Source organism: Mastigoproctus giganteus, chromosome 4, assembly GCF_048544385.1.
Source record: "Mastigoproctus giganteus isolate SK-2022 chromosome 4, ASM4854438v1, whole genome shotgun sequence".
In the NCBI taxonomy this organism is placed as follows: domain Eukaryota; kingdom Metazoa; phylum Arthropoda; class Arachnida; order Uropygi; family Thelyphonidae; genus Mastigoproctus; species Mastigoproctus giganteus.
The window spans coordinates 78,215,104-78,232,537 of record NC_143578.1 but is presented as its reverse complement, the minus strand read 5'-3'; the positions used below and the strand labels follow the sequence as shown (position 1 = coordinate 78,232,537).

The following is a 17,434-nucleotide window of genomic DNA, read 5'->3' as shown; positions in this document are numbered from 1 at the left end:
GCCTCTCAAGGTTCAGTTCTTTCCCCCACTCTTTTCCTCTTGTATATTAATGACCTTCCATTGACTCGAAATCCTATCCATAGTTTTGCTGATGATAGCACATTGCATTCCACTTTCCAGTTTGAGAAACTTTGCTCTGCTGAATCAGCTTAAACTTCTCAAATATCCGCTACCAATTCCTTAAATGCTGATCTCCAGGTAATTCTCCAATGGGGAAAAGATAACTTAGCAGATTTCAATCCTTCTAAAACTCAGTCCTGTCTTATATCTCGCAAAAAGGATTCTTCTGCTCCTATGCTTATCTTTGGTGACACTCCAATTTCTAAGCAAGATGATATATCTCTTTTGGGATTACCCTGACTTCTACTCTCTCTCTCTCTCTCTCTCTTCGCACAAGCACATTACAAATATTGCTTCCTGTGCATCTAAAAAAAAACTTGGTTTTCCGTTTCGCTCTTGGCATTACTTTTCTTCCAAACAGCTATTCACTCTGTGCAAATCTCAAATCTGCCCTACCATGGAATATTGTTCTAAGGAATATTGTTCTCACATCTGGGGTGGTGCCTCCAAAACCTCAAGCTTGTAGATTCCATTCGAAAGAGGATAATTAGATTAACTAATGACATATCTAACAGAGTCTCTCCACTCTCTGTCTCATAGACATTCTGTTTCTGCTGCATGCCTTTTCTATAGATACCTCCATGGGACTGTTCTTCTGATTGGCTTCTATAATTCCTGCTCTCTCTCTCTCCCAAAGCAATCTGAACACATGCTGCAATGAGCCAACATCCTTTTACTGGCCATCTTGAAACTCAGAGAACCAACTTTTCTTCTCATTTATTCCTTCAATTTTCATTTTCTAGAACAACCGTCTTTCATACGTATTTCCTGAAAATTAGTCTACAGAAGTTCAAATATAATGTCAACAAATATCTTCTTTTGTCTTCTCAACCTTCAATTCAAACACAGTACTAAGTACTATAGGTTCTAATACCTCTCGTGTTTGGGATTTTCATTAAAAAATAAATAAATAGTAAATAAATTTGGTGAATTTGAAGTGCTGGTCAAGACATCGAAGGCAGATATCGTTGGATGTGGTCTCATACAAGTATAAGGAATGAACAATTGGAATTTAGGGAGTATAATGTGTACAGAAAGGATAGTCAAGATAGGAAGGGAGGATGGATTATGCTGTTAGTTGAAAAACACATAAAATGTAAAGCAGTGCATCCAGTTGACATGGGTGAACAGTGAATTGTTGAGTCAGTTTGGTGTGACATAAGCACTGGGAAAGCAAAAATGAAGTTAGGAGGATGCTATAGGCCTAATAACTCTGATGAGTACAACAAACAACTGTACAAAGAAATAGAATGGACCAGTAAATCAGAATGTCTTATAATGACAGATTTTAACTTCCCAGATATTGACTGGCAGGGGAACTCCCTAGGAAATATGGCGTCCAGGTCCAAAAATTAAAAATACTAAAAACGTTAACTGGACACTTACCATTAACAGACTTGGATAATCTTGAAATTTTATTTAAATTTAAAATCCATTCTTCGGTTTATATTTGTTAAAAATAGATTAATAACTTTTTCATTGTTGTTGTTGTTGTTGTTATTTGGTTTTTAGGAGCATTAGCAACTAAGGCCATATTGCTCCGTGAATATACGGTGGTCATTCTTGACCTTTCCGCATCCTCCGTATTTGGTGGTGACTGGCTCGAACCCCGGTCTAATCAAGAAGCGTGTGCTACGCACTGCTGCTCCTTCCCACCTGGCTACGGAGGCGCCTAACTTTTTCATTCAAGTTTCGTGCACTGTTCAAATCGGCACTGCTTGCTCTGCAGTTCCTTTGACTCATTTTATCACCTCTAACAAATGCATATTGGCAGCCTGCCAACTAAGCTTTGACTCAACCACTGGGGCCTAAATGTGGAACTGCATAGCGCACAGTTCCACCTATGGTTAAACTTCAAAGTTGAAAATGATCTTGTGTTTTTATTCATTTATTATCGAAATGATCATGGAAATAGAGTATGAGTATACTATATGCAGGACCTGTTAATAAAAATATTCATTGTGTTGCATTGTTCTTCACAAAATTTCATATAACTCCATTAACCGTATACAGGTTGACCGTCACCTAATCTGGCAGCATTGGGACCTGTGGGGTGCCGGATTAGTGAGTTTGCCAGATCACCGGTGGTTATTTTAGCACATACAGTTTACCCAACAGCTAACGACGTTACATTTTAACACGTCGACTGACAAACTAGTTTAAGAAAAAAATTCACCAGGGACCAAAAAATATTTAGCAAATAATTTGATTAGTAATTCTAAAATAAATATTGTAATGTCAGTGTTGTCGTTTTTTTCACTTAAAATATCAAAAAAAAAAAAATCTTTTTTTATGTTGCATATATGAGGCCCAGTAGGTTACTTTATTTCTTGAGAAACCGCGTCAGCTTCATATGTATGCCGTAATAGCTTCACACATACGTGTGAAGCTACAGCATACATATGAAGGTTGTTTGTGATTAGTTTATTGCACGCGTGGTGAGTGCTGCAATAAAACTAATTGAGATAAAATAAATTCTTAAATGTTACAATAAGTTTGTCAGCATCGTTAGAGATTTTGTGAAAACAAGTTCGCTAGCGTGCTGTATTATCCATCATATTGTTTTGTGTTTTTCCGCAAGTTTGTACAAGTGTGTTGAAAAAAAAAAAAAATCTAAAAAGGAATGGCTAAAAGAAAATTTCTAAAATAACTGAGAGAAATTGCTGGAATTTACAATTAAACAGAGTTAAACTTCTCACAGACACCCCGCTGTCAAGTTTTTTTCAGAAGTTTAACTTTACCTGTTACGGACAATGTACGGTTTGCGCTTTACCCCACAAGAGGCACTTCCTTTATTATTATTCATATGGTGCAAGGAAGTCTGAGGCTTATACTGCACTAGCCAAAAAAAAAAAAAAATTTCTGATTTACCCCGAGAGAGAGAGAGAGAGAGAGAGAGAGAGAGAGAGAGAGAGAGAGAGAGAGAGAAGAGAGAAGTAGAAAGGAATCACCAAGAAAGAGAAGAATGATGATATCCAGCTCAGGACCCTGGCTGTGCCAAGCCCGTGTTCACCAGATATGAGTGGCTGTGGATAAATGCATTGGAACCATGGCTGGGACTAAATGTGAGCAGGTTATAATAATAATAATAAGTGCAGAAAAACAAGTGGGAATGGCTTGCCAATGTTTACGAGTTGGTGCCAACAGCTGATGCTGCAACCAATGCCACCAAAACAGTAGCGGCAGTTTGTACGCCGACCCGGGAAATTTGAAATTATGGAACCTGATTACTGGTGGCCGGATTCGTGACGGTCAACCTGTATTTAGATTTAAAAAGCTGGGGTGCTGCAGTTCTACAGTGCCTACCAGCGAGCCGCCCCTGTTGACACAGAACCCAATGGTAGATATAATCTAGTTTGTAACGAAGTCACAAATGATATTAGGCAAGCAAAGGCAGATTACAAGAAACCTTTGGCAAAGGATGAAAAAAAAAAAAAACAGCAAAGACTTTTTTACTTATGTAAAGTCTAGAAGGAAGGAGACAAATCAGATAGGTCCACTTGATATAGATGGTTCCGCTGCTGATGATCCTGCTTAGGTAGCTGACAAAACTGAATGAGTTTTTTGCATCTACATTCACACATGGGGAATTCTGTAGGGAGGTGAAGAACAGAAGTTTATTGATCTCTAACAGGGAGCTAAATGATTTTTAATAACTGAGAGCAAAGTAGAGGAGAAATTGTTGAAGTTGAACATAAAAAATACACCTGGGTCGATAGGATCTAACCAGTTATATGGAAGGAGACAGCAGATGAAGTAAGCAAACTCTTAGCCATATTTATGAGAACATCCTTCAATTCAGTGGAGGTACCCATGAATTGGAGATGTGCAATTATATCCCCAATTTACAAAGGGGGGGGATCAAAGGGTGACATGAGTAATTACAGACCTGTTAATCTCACTTCTGTTCTAGGAGAAAAGATGGAATCACTGGCTAAAAAAGCATTGCAGGATCATCTAAACAAGATTGCAGTTATAGTTCAGACACAGCATGGGGCTGAACTATGGGTCAGAAACATGGGTCACAGCATGGTTAAGGGGAAATCTTGTCTGACCAATTTGATTGCATACTATGATGTGGTCACAAAGGAACTGGATGCAAAAAATAATTTTGATATCATATTCTTGGATTTCACAAAAGCTTTTGATACTGTTGTACATGGAAGATTGCTGTACAAATTGGGGCAGTATGCATTAAGGCGAAGTTGTTGCTATGGGTAAAGGGATGGTTGAGTGGGAGAAGACAGAGAGTGGTAATCAATGGGCACTGGTCTTTGTGGACTTATGTTATTGATTGAGTCCCCCAGGGCTCGGTGTTGTTTTCTTTATTTATCAATGATATTGATGAAGGTATATCAGGGTTAATGTCTAAGTTTGCAGATGATGCAAAGATTAGCAGGGTTGTTAATGACAGTAAAGACAGTATGCTGCTGCAACAGGATCTAGAAAAGTTAGGCAGATGGGCTGAGAAATGGCAACTGAAGTTTAACATTGACAAATGCAAAGTACTGCATACGGGTAGCAGTAACCCAAGAGAAATGTACCAACTGTCCAGTATTACACTCAGGGGAGTGGAGAACGAAAAAGATCTGGGGCAGCCAATCAGATATGATGTTCTCTGAGCAGTGCTGACGGGCTGCCAGAACAGGTCATGGAGTCTTGTCAATGACATACAGGAATTTTGCTAGCAGAAACAAGGAGGTGATTATCCCTTTATATAAGGCAATGGTCAGGCCACACCTTGAGTACTTTGAGTACTGCATGCAGGTCTGGAGGCCTCATTTTAGAAAGAATGTAGAGCTGCTGGAACAAGTACAGCGAAGGACAATGAGATTGGTGAATGAAACAAAGGGTTGCTGTTACCAAGAAAGGCTTAAGTTCTGCAAATTGCAGCATCTGGAGACTAGGCACGTGCAAGGTAATCTGATTGAAGTGTATAAGGCCTTGAATGGGTTGAGTAGGCTCATTTCTGATGGGATTCTTCCTCTTGCTCAGATTATGAACCTTAGGGGGCATAAATTCAAATTGAGGAATGACAGTTGTAGAATAGATGTGCAGAAATTTGCCCTTAGCCAGCGGGTAGTTGATTTCTGGTACCAACTGCCATTGGCCAATGTGCAAGTTGATAGCTGAAATAAATTCAAGGAAATACTGGGCAAATTTTTGGAGTGAATGGATGGGTTAAATGGGAGGATTTTTTTTTTTTTTTGTTGATGCTGTATAAACTTTCTTTCTTCCGTCATATGCCTCTATTGATGCTAATGCTAATTTCACATTTTTAGTATTTTTTTTCATGTCTTTTCATGGTTCACTCTACATGAGAACTGAAGAAATTAATAACACTTCTAGTTTTGGAATATTCCTATGGTGGACTTCACCATTTATGATTAAACATTTATCACTCAAATTATTTTTTGCATTTAGTCCATCACCCCACATCTGTCTATTATATTCTTTACTATCTTTTAAGAACATTTCCTATTTTTGCTTTCTTCCATGTTCATGTCAGGGGCTCACATCTGGTGAGTATGAACAGGGTCCTGAGCTGGATATCATCATTCTTCTCTTTCTTGGCGATTCCCTTGTCTCTCTCTCTCTCTCTCTCTCTCTCTCTCTCTCTCTCTCTCTCTCTCTCTCTCTCTCTCTCTCTCTCTTTCTTAGGGTAACTTGGGAATTTTTCTTTGGCTGGTGCAGCATAAGCCTCAGGCTTCCTTGCACCATATAGCTAATAATAATAATAATGTCAATAATTTTTCTGATTGGTTGTTTTTTCAACACAATACAGCCTACTGCAGAGTCATGGGTAATCGGAGCTTTTCCAAAATTCCACGATAAGTTCTCTTGAGTTGAATTTTTACGTATTGTACGCTGTAAAGGCTGTTGTGTTATCAGACACTCAATCTAAAACACTGATGGATCTAAAATCCACTCATGCACACCTTCTCGTTGGTAAGCCATGTTAAGTCACTTTGGGGAACAAACATGTAGAGTGGTTCTCTTCGAGGTGCCTGGTCAGCACAAAAGAGGTAAAGACCAAACCCTCCAGCACTTTATGGCAACATGATGAAACAAATGGTCCTCATATATCAGATTGCACAGAAAAATAGAGACGACAGACAAAAATATGTATTGTTAATCTTGGTCACCACACAGTGTACACACATGACCAAATCATATATACTACAATTATACTTCTTAGCCATGAGATTTTTATTTTCTGTGGACGTACCTCCCAGAGTGCACATTTATAACATTTAACTGGAACAAACTCATTCACTCAAAGCATTCATTCAGTTCCTCTCATCACAGCACCATGGAAAGAAAACAATACACTTTTTTTTTTCTTTTTTTTTTTTTCAAGCTAAGGTTATCCAGACTTAGCAATCACACAAAGATCTGCACAAAGAGAGGCAGTTATCTTAGCCCATCTAAACATACTGAGACATTTATGCCAATATGCTTGCTCTGCTTTTCTTTTCCTCACCTGCTGTGAGTGCCAGATTTGCATGGGAACCTGAAGATGCATACTGATAGCAGGTGAGAGGAAAGCTGGGCCTTATTTGGAATCTAAATCAGGAAAAAAAGCTGTTCCTATTTGTAATTTTTAGGGAGTTCCCAGGTTCCTCCCATCCAGAACCAAGCAGGGGAATTCCTATGGAATGACCATAGGTTTGAATTGAACCAAAAGTGGAGAAGGAAGCAAGGTAATAATTTTGAAGTGTACCACATTTATCCTGTTTACATTCACATTTATCTTTTCCATATTTACCCTGACCAGAATTACCCCTCTCAAGCAAACCAAACCGGTGGCCACCCACACAAGTAACTATAGGCAATTATGTAACCAGAAATAGCCACCGGAAGAAGAGAGGAGGGTTTGAGATTAATTTGAACATTTCTATCTTAGTCAGCAGGTGATGTTACACCTGTGGAAAAATTTCTGACCAGTTACCATGACTAGCTCCAGAGTTTCAGCCAAAAGAGGTGGGAATGGTGATTAACTTTTATGCGGGGCTCTAGTGGAGGGTATATGCACGTGTCACGTATACCATCTGGATTTTTTAGGTGAATATTTACTGAAAATTAAAAAATAAATTTATTAGAATTTGATTCTTAGGCAATACTTATAGTTTTTTTTTTTTTTTTTTTTTTAATATATAGTTAGTAGCATATTTACTTACATATATATAAGTAAGTAAATATGCCATGTTTATATATATAAACTTAAGTGAGAATAATGATTAAAAATATATATATATATATAAATAAATAAATAAATAAAAATGCCAGCAGCGTGGCAAGACAGAAGAGCAAAAATTGTGAAATTATACGTAACGATCAAATCAACAGGGAGGGAAGAGAATAAAATTATTGCAGCAGAAACTCTTGAAGATAATTTAAAAAGTCTAAATACAAAGATAATAAAATATAATCAATTAAATTTTGAATAGCCAGTTAAATGAAATTTAATGGCGCCCCCTCTGACGGGCATCATCATCATCAGCCATTTTCAATCCACTGCAGGATGAAGGCCTCTCCAGCAACTTTCCAGTTCCTTCTGTTTTGAGCACTGGCCATCCATTTACTACCCACAAACTCATGAATTTCATCTATCCATCTCCGCCTTTGTCTTCCAGGTTTTCTTCTAGCTCCTCTTGGATACCATTCTGTTATTTTCTTAGTCCATCTGTCATCATGTCTTCTAGCTATGTGTCCTGCCCAAGACCATTTTAGTTCTTTAGTTTTGATAAGAATGTCCTTTACTTGAGTTTGTTGCCTAATCCATGTGTTTCTCTTCTTATCTAACAGTCTGATTCCCAATGTGATTCGTTCCGTTCTTCGCTGTGTAGTTCTCAGCTTCTCTTCCATTCTTTTGGTGAGTGCCCAAGTTTCACTTCCATAAGTCACGGTGGGGAGTATACTCCGATGGGCACCAGGTCCAAATTTATGTCAAATATCACGAGCAGAGATGTGAACAACTACAATAAAATAAAATAAAACAAAAACAGAAATAGACTGACCATTATGCCCCATCTCAACAGAGGACCACAGGCCAATAATGGTCAGGGAATCGCTGCATTTCGATAGCTAGACAAATCGCTGCAAAGGCGAATCAATTGAAAGATCAGTCCACCATCCGATCTCCAGATTGAACCGTCAATGCAGAGGACTTGAATAGTGGTGGTCCTGATGCAGCGAAAATGAAAAATAGGGCAGATACAAGCACTCAAATGCAAAGCCACACTACTGACAAAAGTAATCTTAACCAGATTATATAGGCAAAACATGAACTATGGATGGCAGCACAGGCGCAGTGTTAGCAAATCAGCCCACATTTTGGAACTGTGATATACTTATATTTGAATAATGTTTGAAATAATTGAAAACTGAATCTTACATAAAAAAGGGGTAAAGCATACATCCGAGGCAGCAAAGAGCATTTTCCTCTACATGACGCTTGAGATATGAACTATTTACCACTTTTTTTTGTTTTTCAAGGTCCAAATTTATGTGAAATATCACGAGCAGAGATGTGAACAACTACAATAAAATAAAATAAAACAAAAACAGAAATAGACTGACCATTATTCCCCATCTCAACAGAGGACCACAAGGCCAATAATGTCAGGGTAATGGTTCCACATTTTGGCCCCAGTGGTTGAGTCAATGCCTAGTTGGCATAATTTCATGCTATGAATTTTTACACCCAACTTTGAAATCTCAGTGATAGTCCGTGGCAGGTATTAAGCACATCTCAACATAAACAAGCAACTTTTATACCAGCACACCTTCCTTATATCCACTATTTCACTGAGGAGATAAATATCCATAGAACACATTCACTCAAGTCACAAGCATTCGTCCATGTGACTTGAGTGAATTCAATCACTTCAAGCACACTTAGGGCAAGAACACAAACAGGCCCCAAAACTGATCAGATGTTAAAATTTGGTGTTGCCAGTTCCTGAGGTCAATTTAAGTTTGGCACTTGTCACTCATCTGTTGGTGACTGTGGGCCTATGTTGGTTGTTCGTTAGTTTGTGTTAATTAATCCCTGAGCTAAACACTGTACCGGTGTTTCACAGAGGGCTTAATGCCTGTCTTAGCATCTTTGGCAGGCTCGGGCAAGCACAGATTCCTCAAAATCTCTACTCATACTCCTGCATTAAAAGTTAGCTATGTAACAGATCTGTCTGTGTAGATTTTGATCAGAAAGATCCATAGGGCTCAGTCCTAGGATCAACTTTCTGGAACGTGGTCCATGAATTCCTAAAGCAAGACCTTGGTCATGTAAAGTCCCAAGCTTATGCAGACAATTTGATTCTTTCCGTGCCTGCCAGCTCAAGGGCTCAGCTTGAAACTCCTGCTAACCGAGCACTCCAGCTCCTCCAAGAGTGGGCTAACCAGCACAACATGACAATCTCAGCTGAGAAAACCTCCAGCATCCACCTGAAAGGGCACCTAAGCTCAACCAGACCACCACAGATTAAGATCAATGCCACAACCATCAAGCACCACACCCAGCTTAAGCACCTTGGTGTAATTCTGGATTCAAAACTGTCCTTCCTCCCACACCTACAGTATATCCAAAAGAAGATAAGAAATTACACAGCATTGGTGGCAAGGGTCACCTACAGGTACGGAGGTCTAAACCAACGTACCCTAACCTTGTTTTACAAAGCAGTATTTATTCCAGCCATCGCATATGCTGCAAAGGTCTGGTATCACCGGGCAACTATTGTCACAAATCAGAAGAAATTAGCCACCATTCAAAAGAGCAATGCTACTTACCATCACCAGAGCCTGCTGCATAGTGAGCACTCCTCCTCCTCCTCCTCTCCAAGTCTTCACTGAGATCCTCCCTCTAGACCTTGAAATAATTAGATGTGGCATGTTGTATCATCTGTCCAAAGGAATCTGCACTACCACCACTGGATTCATCACCATCCCAGCAATCAATCACAAGACAGAGAAAAGGTACCTTCTTGCTCACCTGTAGTAGGCCTGGCAGGACAGACAGATGACATTCACTAAAGGAACAATTACAAAGAAATTCATCCCTGAAGTAACATTCGCATTCCCAAAAGCTCCAAGCTAGTTTTCCCATGGCCTCTACATAACGCACCTCTTTACAGGCCATGGGTCGATACAAGAAAAATTGACGTCTCAGGGCATCACAGATGATCCACATTGCCTTAAGCATTAGATGAGGGATATGATGCAAGAAAGCACGCTTATACAGCATCAGCCAAAAAAAAAAAAAAAAAAAAAAAAAACCATCCCATTTCACCCATCCGGTCACTCCAAATCTTTGTCTAGTTCAGCCTTAAATTTATTTAAGCTATCAACTTCCAAAAGAACAGATAGAAGTCTGTTCCAGCAATAAATTACCCACTGGCTACAGGCAAACATCCGCACATCTATTCCACAACTGTCTTTCCTCAATTTGAAATTATGCCCCCTCAGATTCTTAATCTGAGCAAGCAGAAGTATCCATCAGCATGGAGCCTTCTCAAACCATTCAAGGCCTTATACACCTCATTCAGATCACCTCAGAAGTGTCTCGTCTCCAGATGTTGCAATTTGCAGAACTTAAGCCTATCTTCATAACCCTTCTCTATACTCATTCCAGCAGCTCTATATCTTTCGTAAAAGGAGGCCTCCAGACCTGTATGCAGTACTCAAGGTGTGGCCTGGCCATTGCCTTATACAAGAGGACAGTCAACTCCTTTTCCCTACTACCAAATTTCCTATATATCAATGACAAGACCCCATGACCTGCTCTGGCAGCCCATCTGCACTGCTCAGAGAACTTCATATCTTACTGCATAATTACCCCCAGGTCTTTTTCATTCTCCACCTCCCTGAGTGTAGTACCACACAGTTGGTACGTTTCTCTTGGGTTACTGCTACCTATATGCAGTACTTTGCATTTGTCAATGTTAAACTTCAGTTGCCACTTCTCAACCCATCTGCCTAACTTTTCTATATCCAGTTGCAGTAGCATACTGTGTGTATTGTTATCAACAACCCTGTCAACCTTTGTATCATCTACACACTTGGACATTACGCTTGATATATCTTCATCGATATCATTGATAAATTCACAAAACAATGGGCCCAGCACCGAACCATGAGGGATTCCACTAATAACATTAGTCCACGTAGAGCAGTTTCCATTTATTACCACTCTCTGCCATTTCCCACTCAACCATCCCTTTATCCATTGCAGCAACTCCCTTAATGCCATACCGCTCCAATTTGTACAGCAGTCTTCCATGTGCAACAGTATCAAAAGCTTTTCTGAACTTCGAGTATATGATATCAAAATTATTTTTTTTCCAGTCCCTTTGTGACCACATGTAGTATCCAATCAAATTGGTTAAACAAGACTTCCTCTTAACAAATCCATGTTATGTCTGAACTATTACTGCAGTATTGTCTAGGTGATCCTGTACAGCTCTTTAACCAGTGACTCCATTATTTTCTCCTGAACAGAAGTTAAACTAACAGGTCTATAATTATTTGTGTCACCCTTTGCACCCCCTTTGTGAATTGGAGATACATTTGCACATCTCCAGTCCATGGGGACCTCCCCTGACTCTAAGAATGCTCCCATAATTATAGCTAAGGATTTGCTTACTTCCCTTGCTGCCTCCTTCAATATAACTTGATAGATCCATCTGACACAGGTGCCTTTTTTATGTTTAACTTCAACAATTTCTCCTCCACTTAGCTCTCAGTTATTACAAAATCACTTAGCTCCCTGTTAGAGTTCAATAAACCTCTGGTATTCCCCTCCTTGCCAATGTGCCACTGACAAATCTTGGCACCATAAAATGTATCCTGACTATGAAGACTTGAGATCTATTTTGATCACGAAGATTACTAATTTGCCAAAGTACCGAGAACATATACTAATTCATACCCATGACAACTATAAATACTTCACCACTTTTGCACATCTTCAACAGACGAAGAACATTGAGGAACCTATTAAACCACCATGACCAATAACTTGAAACAGATTCTGGGCACCTCACCAATAGCATCAACTGCCAACCTCATCGAAGCTTAGCTGAACTGAGATTCACTTCTTGCATCCAAGTTTCATTGGGATGATATCTGAAACTAAATCTGCAGGTAAGGTTAATCGGGCTGTGACATTACCTGATTTTAACTTTGAAACCACAGGACTTGATTATCCCTTCACAGGAAAGAAAACACGGATTGACACACCTAAAACCAGTATCTAGGTTGAGAATCAACAATTTTGATTATGGCATCAATCAATTTGGATTTAGGAAACATCAACACCTGGACAACTCTTTTAAGGGAATTCCTCAACTCATCATGACAGACCATTGGCTTCTTGGTCTACACTGGGTTCTCTTACCCAGTGTACTTTTACCTGTAATCCCTGGACCACACTCACCTGATGGATTCATTTCCATTGTTTCTTTGAGGATGCCTCTATCTACATCCCCAGAATCTTCATTGGCATAACTAACCAATGCCATAATGAAAATCCATACCGACTGAGATAACAATCGACAACAGCTCTTGCTTGTCACATGACTTCTAAATTGTCAGGCAGCTAGATTGCTACAATGCATATTATTATTATGCAACATGGTGCAAGGAAGCCTGAGGCTTATGCTGCACCAGCCAAAAAAAAAAAATAATAAAATTTCTGAATTACCCAGAGAGAGAAAGAGAGAGAGAGTGTCAAGAGTAGAAGGGAATCACCGAGAAGAGAAGAATGATGATATCCAGCTCAGGACTCTGGGTGTGCTAATTCCATACTCACCAGATGTGAGGCCATATGACCAACGATCGTGGACAGGACTACGTCCCAGGCTTGGGTCAGTCCCTCTCTACAACGTAATGAGACAAGGAAGTGATGGCAAACCCTGAATGGGACTGCGTCTCATGAAATGGAATCTGCCGAATTGTCACCATAACTAGAAGAAACAAAAAAGTGACCACAAATCCCAGATGGGAACTGGGATTTGTGGGGGGGGATGGGTCCCTGTCTCCTTCCCCCTGCCAACCACTTCTTCTGCCTGGTGAGACATGGGCCTGCCTCACTGACTTTCTTGGGTCACCTTCTCTATCTTCCCCATACTTTCTCCTTTCACCCCCAACCTTCAGTCTCCCCCTACTCTGTCTAACTCATCTAGACAAGATTGCAGTAATAATTCAGACACAGCATGGGTTTGTTAAGGGAAAGTCTTGTCTGAAATATTTGATTGGATACTATGATGTGGTTACAAAGAAACTGGATGCAAAAAAAATAAGTGTACGCCCCACATAATTTATCAAATTAATAACATCCAAATTTAAATCACACTTACATAAACCTCTCTCTACCTTTTATATTCTAGCATTTACTGCTTTTTTTTTTTTTTTTTTTTCACATAGGCCCTTGCCACTGAAATCTTCGGAAACTAGGTCACAGGGCCTGCTAGAGTACAAAATAAAATTTACTGGTTACCTGACCTGAGTCCCAGTGGCAAAGTGCTGTAATGGTGGGTCCCAACCGGGGCCCAATGGCTAAATGGTCAGAAGATCAACAGTACACAGCACTATACATCCTTCCACTCCCCACACACTTTAAACTCTGGCCTACACAGAGTTCTGTGCTAACAAACAGAGTACACAACACAGAGATGGAGAAAACCCCTGGTGCTGTTAGACAACTAACACACTGCCTGTCTTAATGTGTGGTCTTAGTTCAAAAACCTTTTGGGCAAACTCTGCAAAAGCTTTATAATAACTTTTATTCTGTTATCAGTAGGTGTTCATTTTCATGGGGCAGAGAGCTAAAGACAGTTAAATTAGTCCTCTGCCTGCACCCACCAGTAAAGCAGGTGTGCCTTGTCCTCAACAGCACCACAGGAACAGTTGGACCTTCAATCAGTCCAGTGCAAAATTAATTTAGCCCTAAATGAGCTATGCCCTGTCAGGAAAAAGAAGAAAAAACCAGGGTCTTACCATTGCAAGAGTGCAGGAGAGACTAAGAAGACTTAGGTAGAAATTTTCCACTTACCCCCCTTTCGTAGATTGTTCCCATTTGTTTGCCACTGCTCAAGTAGCAGTGTGGTGATTCTCTTTCTTTCTTGCTTGCTTGATATTGTTGATAAGATTCCGAGTAATTCCCATGAATTCAGTGGCAATTGCTCTTCTCAGGAAATTGTTAGCCCACAATGTATAAATTCAAGATCAAATGGGAGAGTGCTTGCCAGTACCTTTAAAGCTGAAGTGCTAACCATGCAGCAGGCTCTCTACGGTTAAGAGGATAATTCTCTGTATGGATTCTAGTTTTCTTCTTTTTTTTTTTACTGGAGAACCAGCCATCAGCTCCACAGGAGATAATGAGCTGGAACATTGCTTTGTCTATCTGGGTTGAATTTTTCTTTTTAGGGCTCACCAGTTGGAAGCAGCTTATGAGGGCAATCATGGCAGAATAATTTCTGACTTTTTTTGAAAAGTTATTCAAAATGAAGGTAAAAGGAGAGCTTGTCAAAAATAAAAGTTATTTCAGCTCAGTAACTAATTTAATAGGGATGCCATTTAATCTGATGATTAGACCACCTAATGGGGGCAAGTGACCCTTTTAGGAGGGTTTAGGCCTAAATGGATTTCAGATGAACTAATGAGACTTGTGGCAGAGAAGATAAATGCATGGAATGCATATAAATTATCAGGAAACACCGAAGCCTATGACAGATATAAACTAATTTGTAATCAAGCCACAAAGGAGATTTGGCAAGCGAAGGCAGATTACGAGAAATCTTTGGCAAAGGATGCAAAGAAAAACAGTAATGACTTCTTTACTTATGTAAAATCTAGAAGGAAAAGAATGAATCAGATTGATCCACTTGATATCGATGGTTCAATTGTTGATGATTTTGCTCAGGTAGCAGCTGACAAACTGAATGAGTATTTTGCATCTATATTCACACATGAGTTATTCAGGGAGAGGATGCCAGAAGTTTATCAAACTTGCACAGGAAGCTTAATAATTTTGTAATAACAGAGCAAATTAGAGGAGAAATTATTGAAGTTAAACAGATGTAAGGCACCTGGGTCGGATGAGATCTATCCAGTTATATTAGAGGAGGTGGCAAAGGAAGTAAGCAAATCCTTAGCCATAATTATGATAGCATCTTTGGTGCTGTCATAATTATGGCTAAAGATTGTGCAAATGTATCCCCAATTCAAAAGGGGGGGATCAAATAGTGACACGAGTAATTACAGACCTGTTAGTTTAACTTCTGTTCCAGGGAAAATAATTGAGTCATTGGATATAGAAGCATTGCAGGATCATCTAGACAAGATTGCAGTAATAATTCAGACACAGCATGGGTTTGTTAAGGGAAAGTCTTGTCTGAAATATTTGATTGGATACTATGATGTGGTTACAAAGAAACTGGATGCAAAAAAAATAATTTTGATATATACTTGGATTTTAGGAAAGCTGTTGATACTGCTGTACAAATTGGAGCAGTATGGTGTTAAGAGCAAGTTGCTAGAATGGATAAAATGGTGGTTGAGTGGGACACTACAGTGGTAATCAATGGATGCTGCTCTTTCAGTATTAATGTTATTAGTGGAGCCCCAAGGTTCAGTTTTGGGCCCACTGTTGTTTTGTATATTTATCAATGATATTGATCAAGGTATATCAGGCCCATTGCCGAACCCTGGGGAACTCCACTAATAACTTCAGTCCATGAAGGACTGAAGTTATTAGTGGTCCTTTCATGAAGTCCATGAAAGTCCATCAATAACCACTCTCTCTTTTCTCCCACTCAACCATCCTTTTATCCATGACATACTGCTCCAATTTGTAAAGTACTCTTCCATGTAACAGTACTCTTTTCTAAAATGCAAGTATTGTATATGATATGAAAATTATTATTTGCCTCCAATTCCTTTGTGACCACATCATAGTATCCAATCAAATCCTCTTTGACTCCATTATTTTCCCTGGAACAGGAGTTAGACTAACAGGTCTGTAATTACTCGTGTCCCCCTTTGTGAATTGGGGATACATTTGCATATCTACAGTCCACGGGGACCTCCCCTGAGTTCAAGGAAGCTTTCATAATTATGGCTAAGGGTTTGCTTACTTCCTTTGTTGCCTCCTTTAACTGGATAGATCTGATTGACCCCAGGTGCTTATGTTTAACTTCAACAATTTCTGCTCCAATTTGCTCTCAGTTATTACAAAATCACTTAGCTCCCTATTAGAGTTTGAAAAACTTCTGGCATTCCTTTCCTTGAATAACTGCTCATAAGTAAAGAACTCTCTGCTGTTTTCTTTTCATCCTTTGCAAAAGATTTCTTGTAAATTGCCTTTGTCTACCTACCCTCCACTGTGACTTGGTTACAGACCAGCTTATATCTATCATAGGCTTCTGTGTCACCTGTTAATTTATGTCCAATGCATTTTTCTTCTCTGCCACATGTCTCATTAGTTCATCTCACATCCATTTAGGCTAAATCTTGAACAATATTTCTTATTTGGTATGAAATGTCTAGTAGCTTTCGAGATTATTTCTTTGAATGCTTCCCATTTTGAATTTGCTGTTGGTAAAATCATCAGATGGTCCCGCCATATAGAATTTAAATACTGTGTCAGATCGCCGTAGTCACCTTTACAAAAGCAAAAACCCTTCCTTTTACCCCTGATGGTAGTTACCTCTTTGAGTAAATCCCACTTCAGCACACTGTGATCACAGCCACCTAGTGGTTCCTTTATCTGCAGATTCTTAATGCATGAAGAATCACTACTGATAATCAGATCAAGAGTATTACTCCTTCTAGTTGCCTCCTGAACATGTTGTTGAAGAAAACAATCATCCAATAAAATCAACACAAAAGCCTTGCTAGTGTGTGAGTGACCAACCCACAAATTCCAGTCAATCTCTGGTAAATTAAAATCCCCCATTATAAGACATCCTGATTTACGGGCCCACTATTTCTCTGCACAATTGCTCATTATACTCATCAGATTCATAGCCCTATAACACACACCTCTCATTTTCCCTTTTCCAGTGCTTAGGTCACACCATACTGACTCAACATTACATTGTCCACCAATGTCAATTGGATGCACTTCCTTAGATTTTATGTGTTTCTTAACTTCCCATATTCTATACTTCCTAAATTTCAATTCTTTACTTCTTATATCCATATGGCACCACGTCTCTGATATCCCAACAATATCTGCCCTTGATGTCTTGACTAGCATTTCAAGCTCATCAAATTTATTAACTATACTCCTAGCATTGTTCTACACACAAGT

At 39.3% G+C, this 17,434-nt stretch overlaps 1 protein-coding gene across 1 annotated transcript in view; it reads right to left on the bottom strand.

Moving 5' to 3' along the window:
* Nucleotides 1–12,641, bottom strand: part of LOC150086856 (uncharacterized) — a 33,134-nt gene extending 20,493 nt beyond the window's left edge. The window contains exon 1 of the mRNA XM_090372300.1: nucleotides 12,557–12,641. Within this exon, the coding sequence (XP_090228426.1) occupies nucleotides 12,557–12,641 (85 nt within the window). The remainder of the gene's footprint in view (nucleotides 1–12,556) is intronic.
* Nucleotides 12,642–17,434: the final 4,793 nt, after the last annotated feature.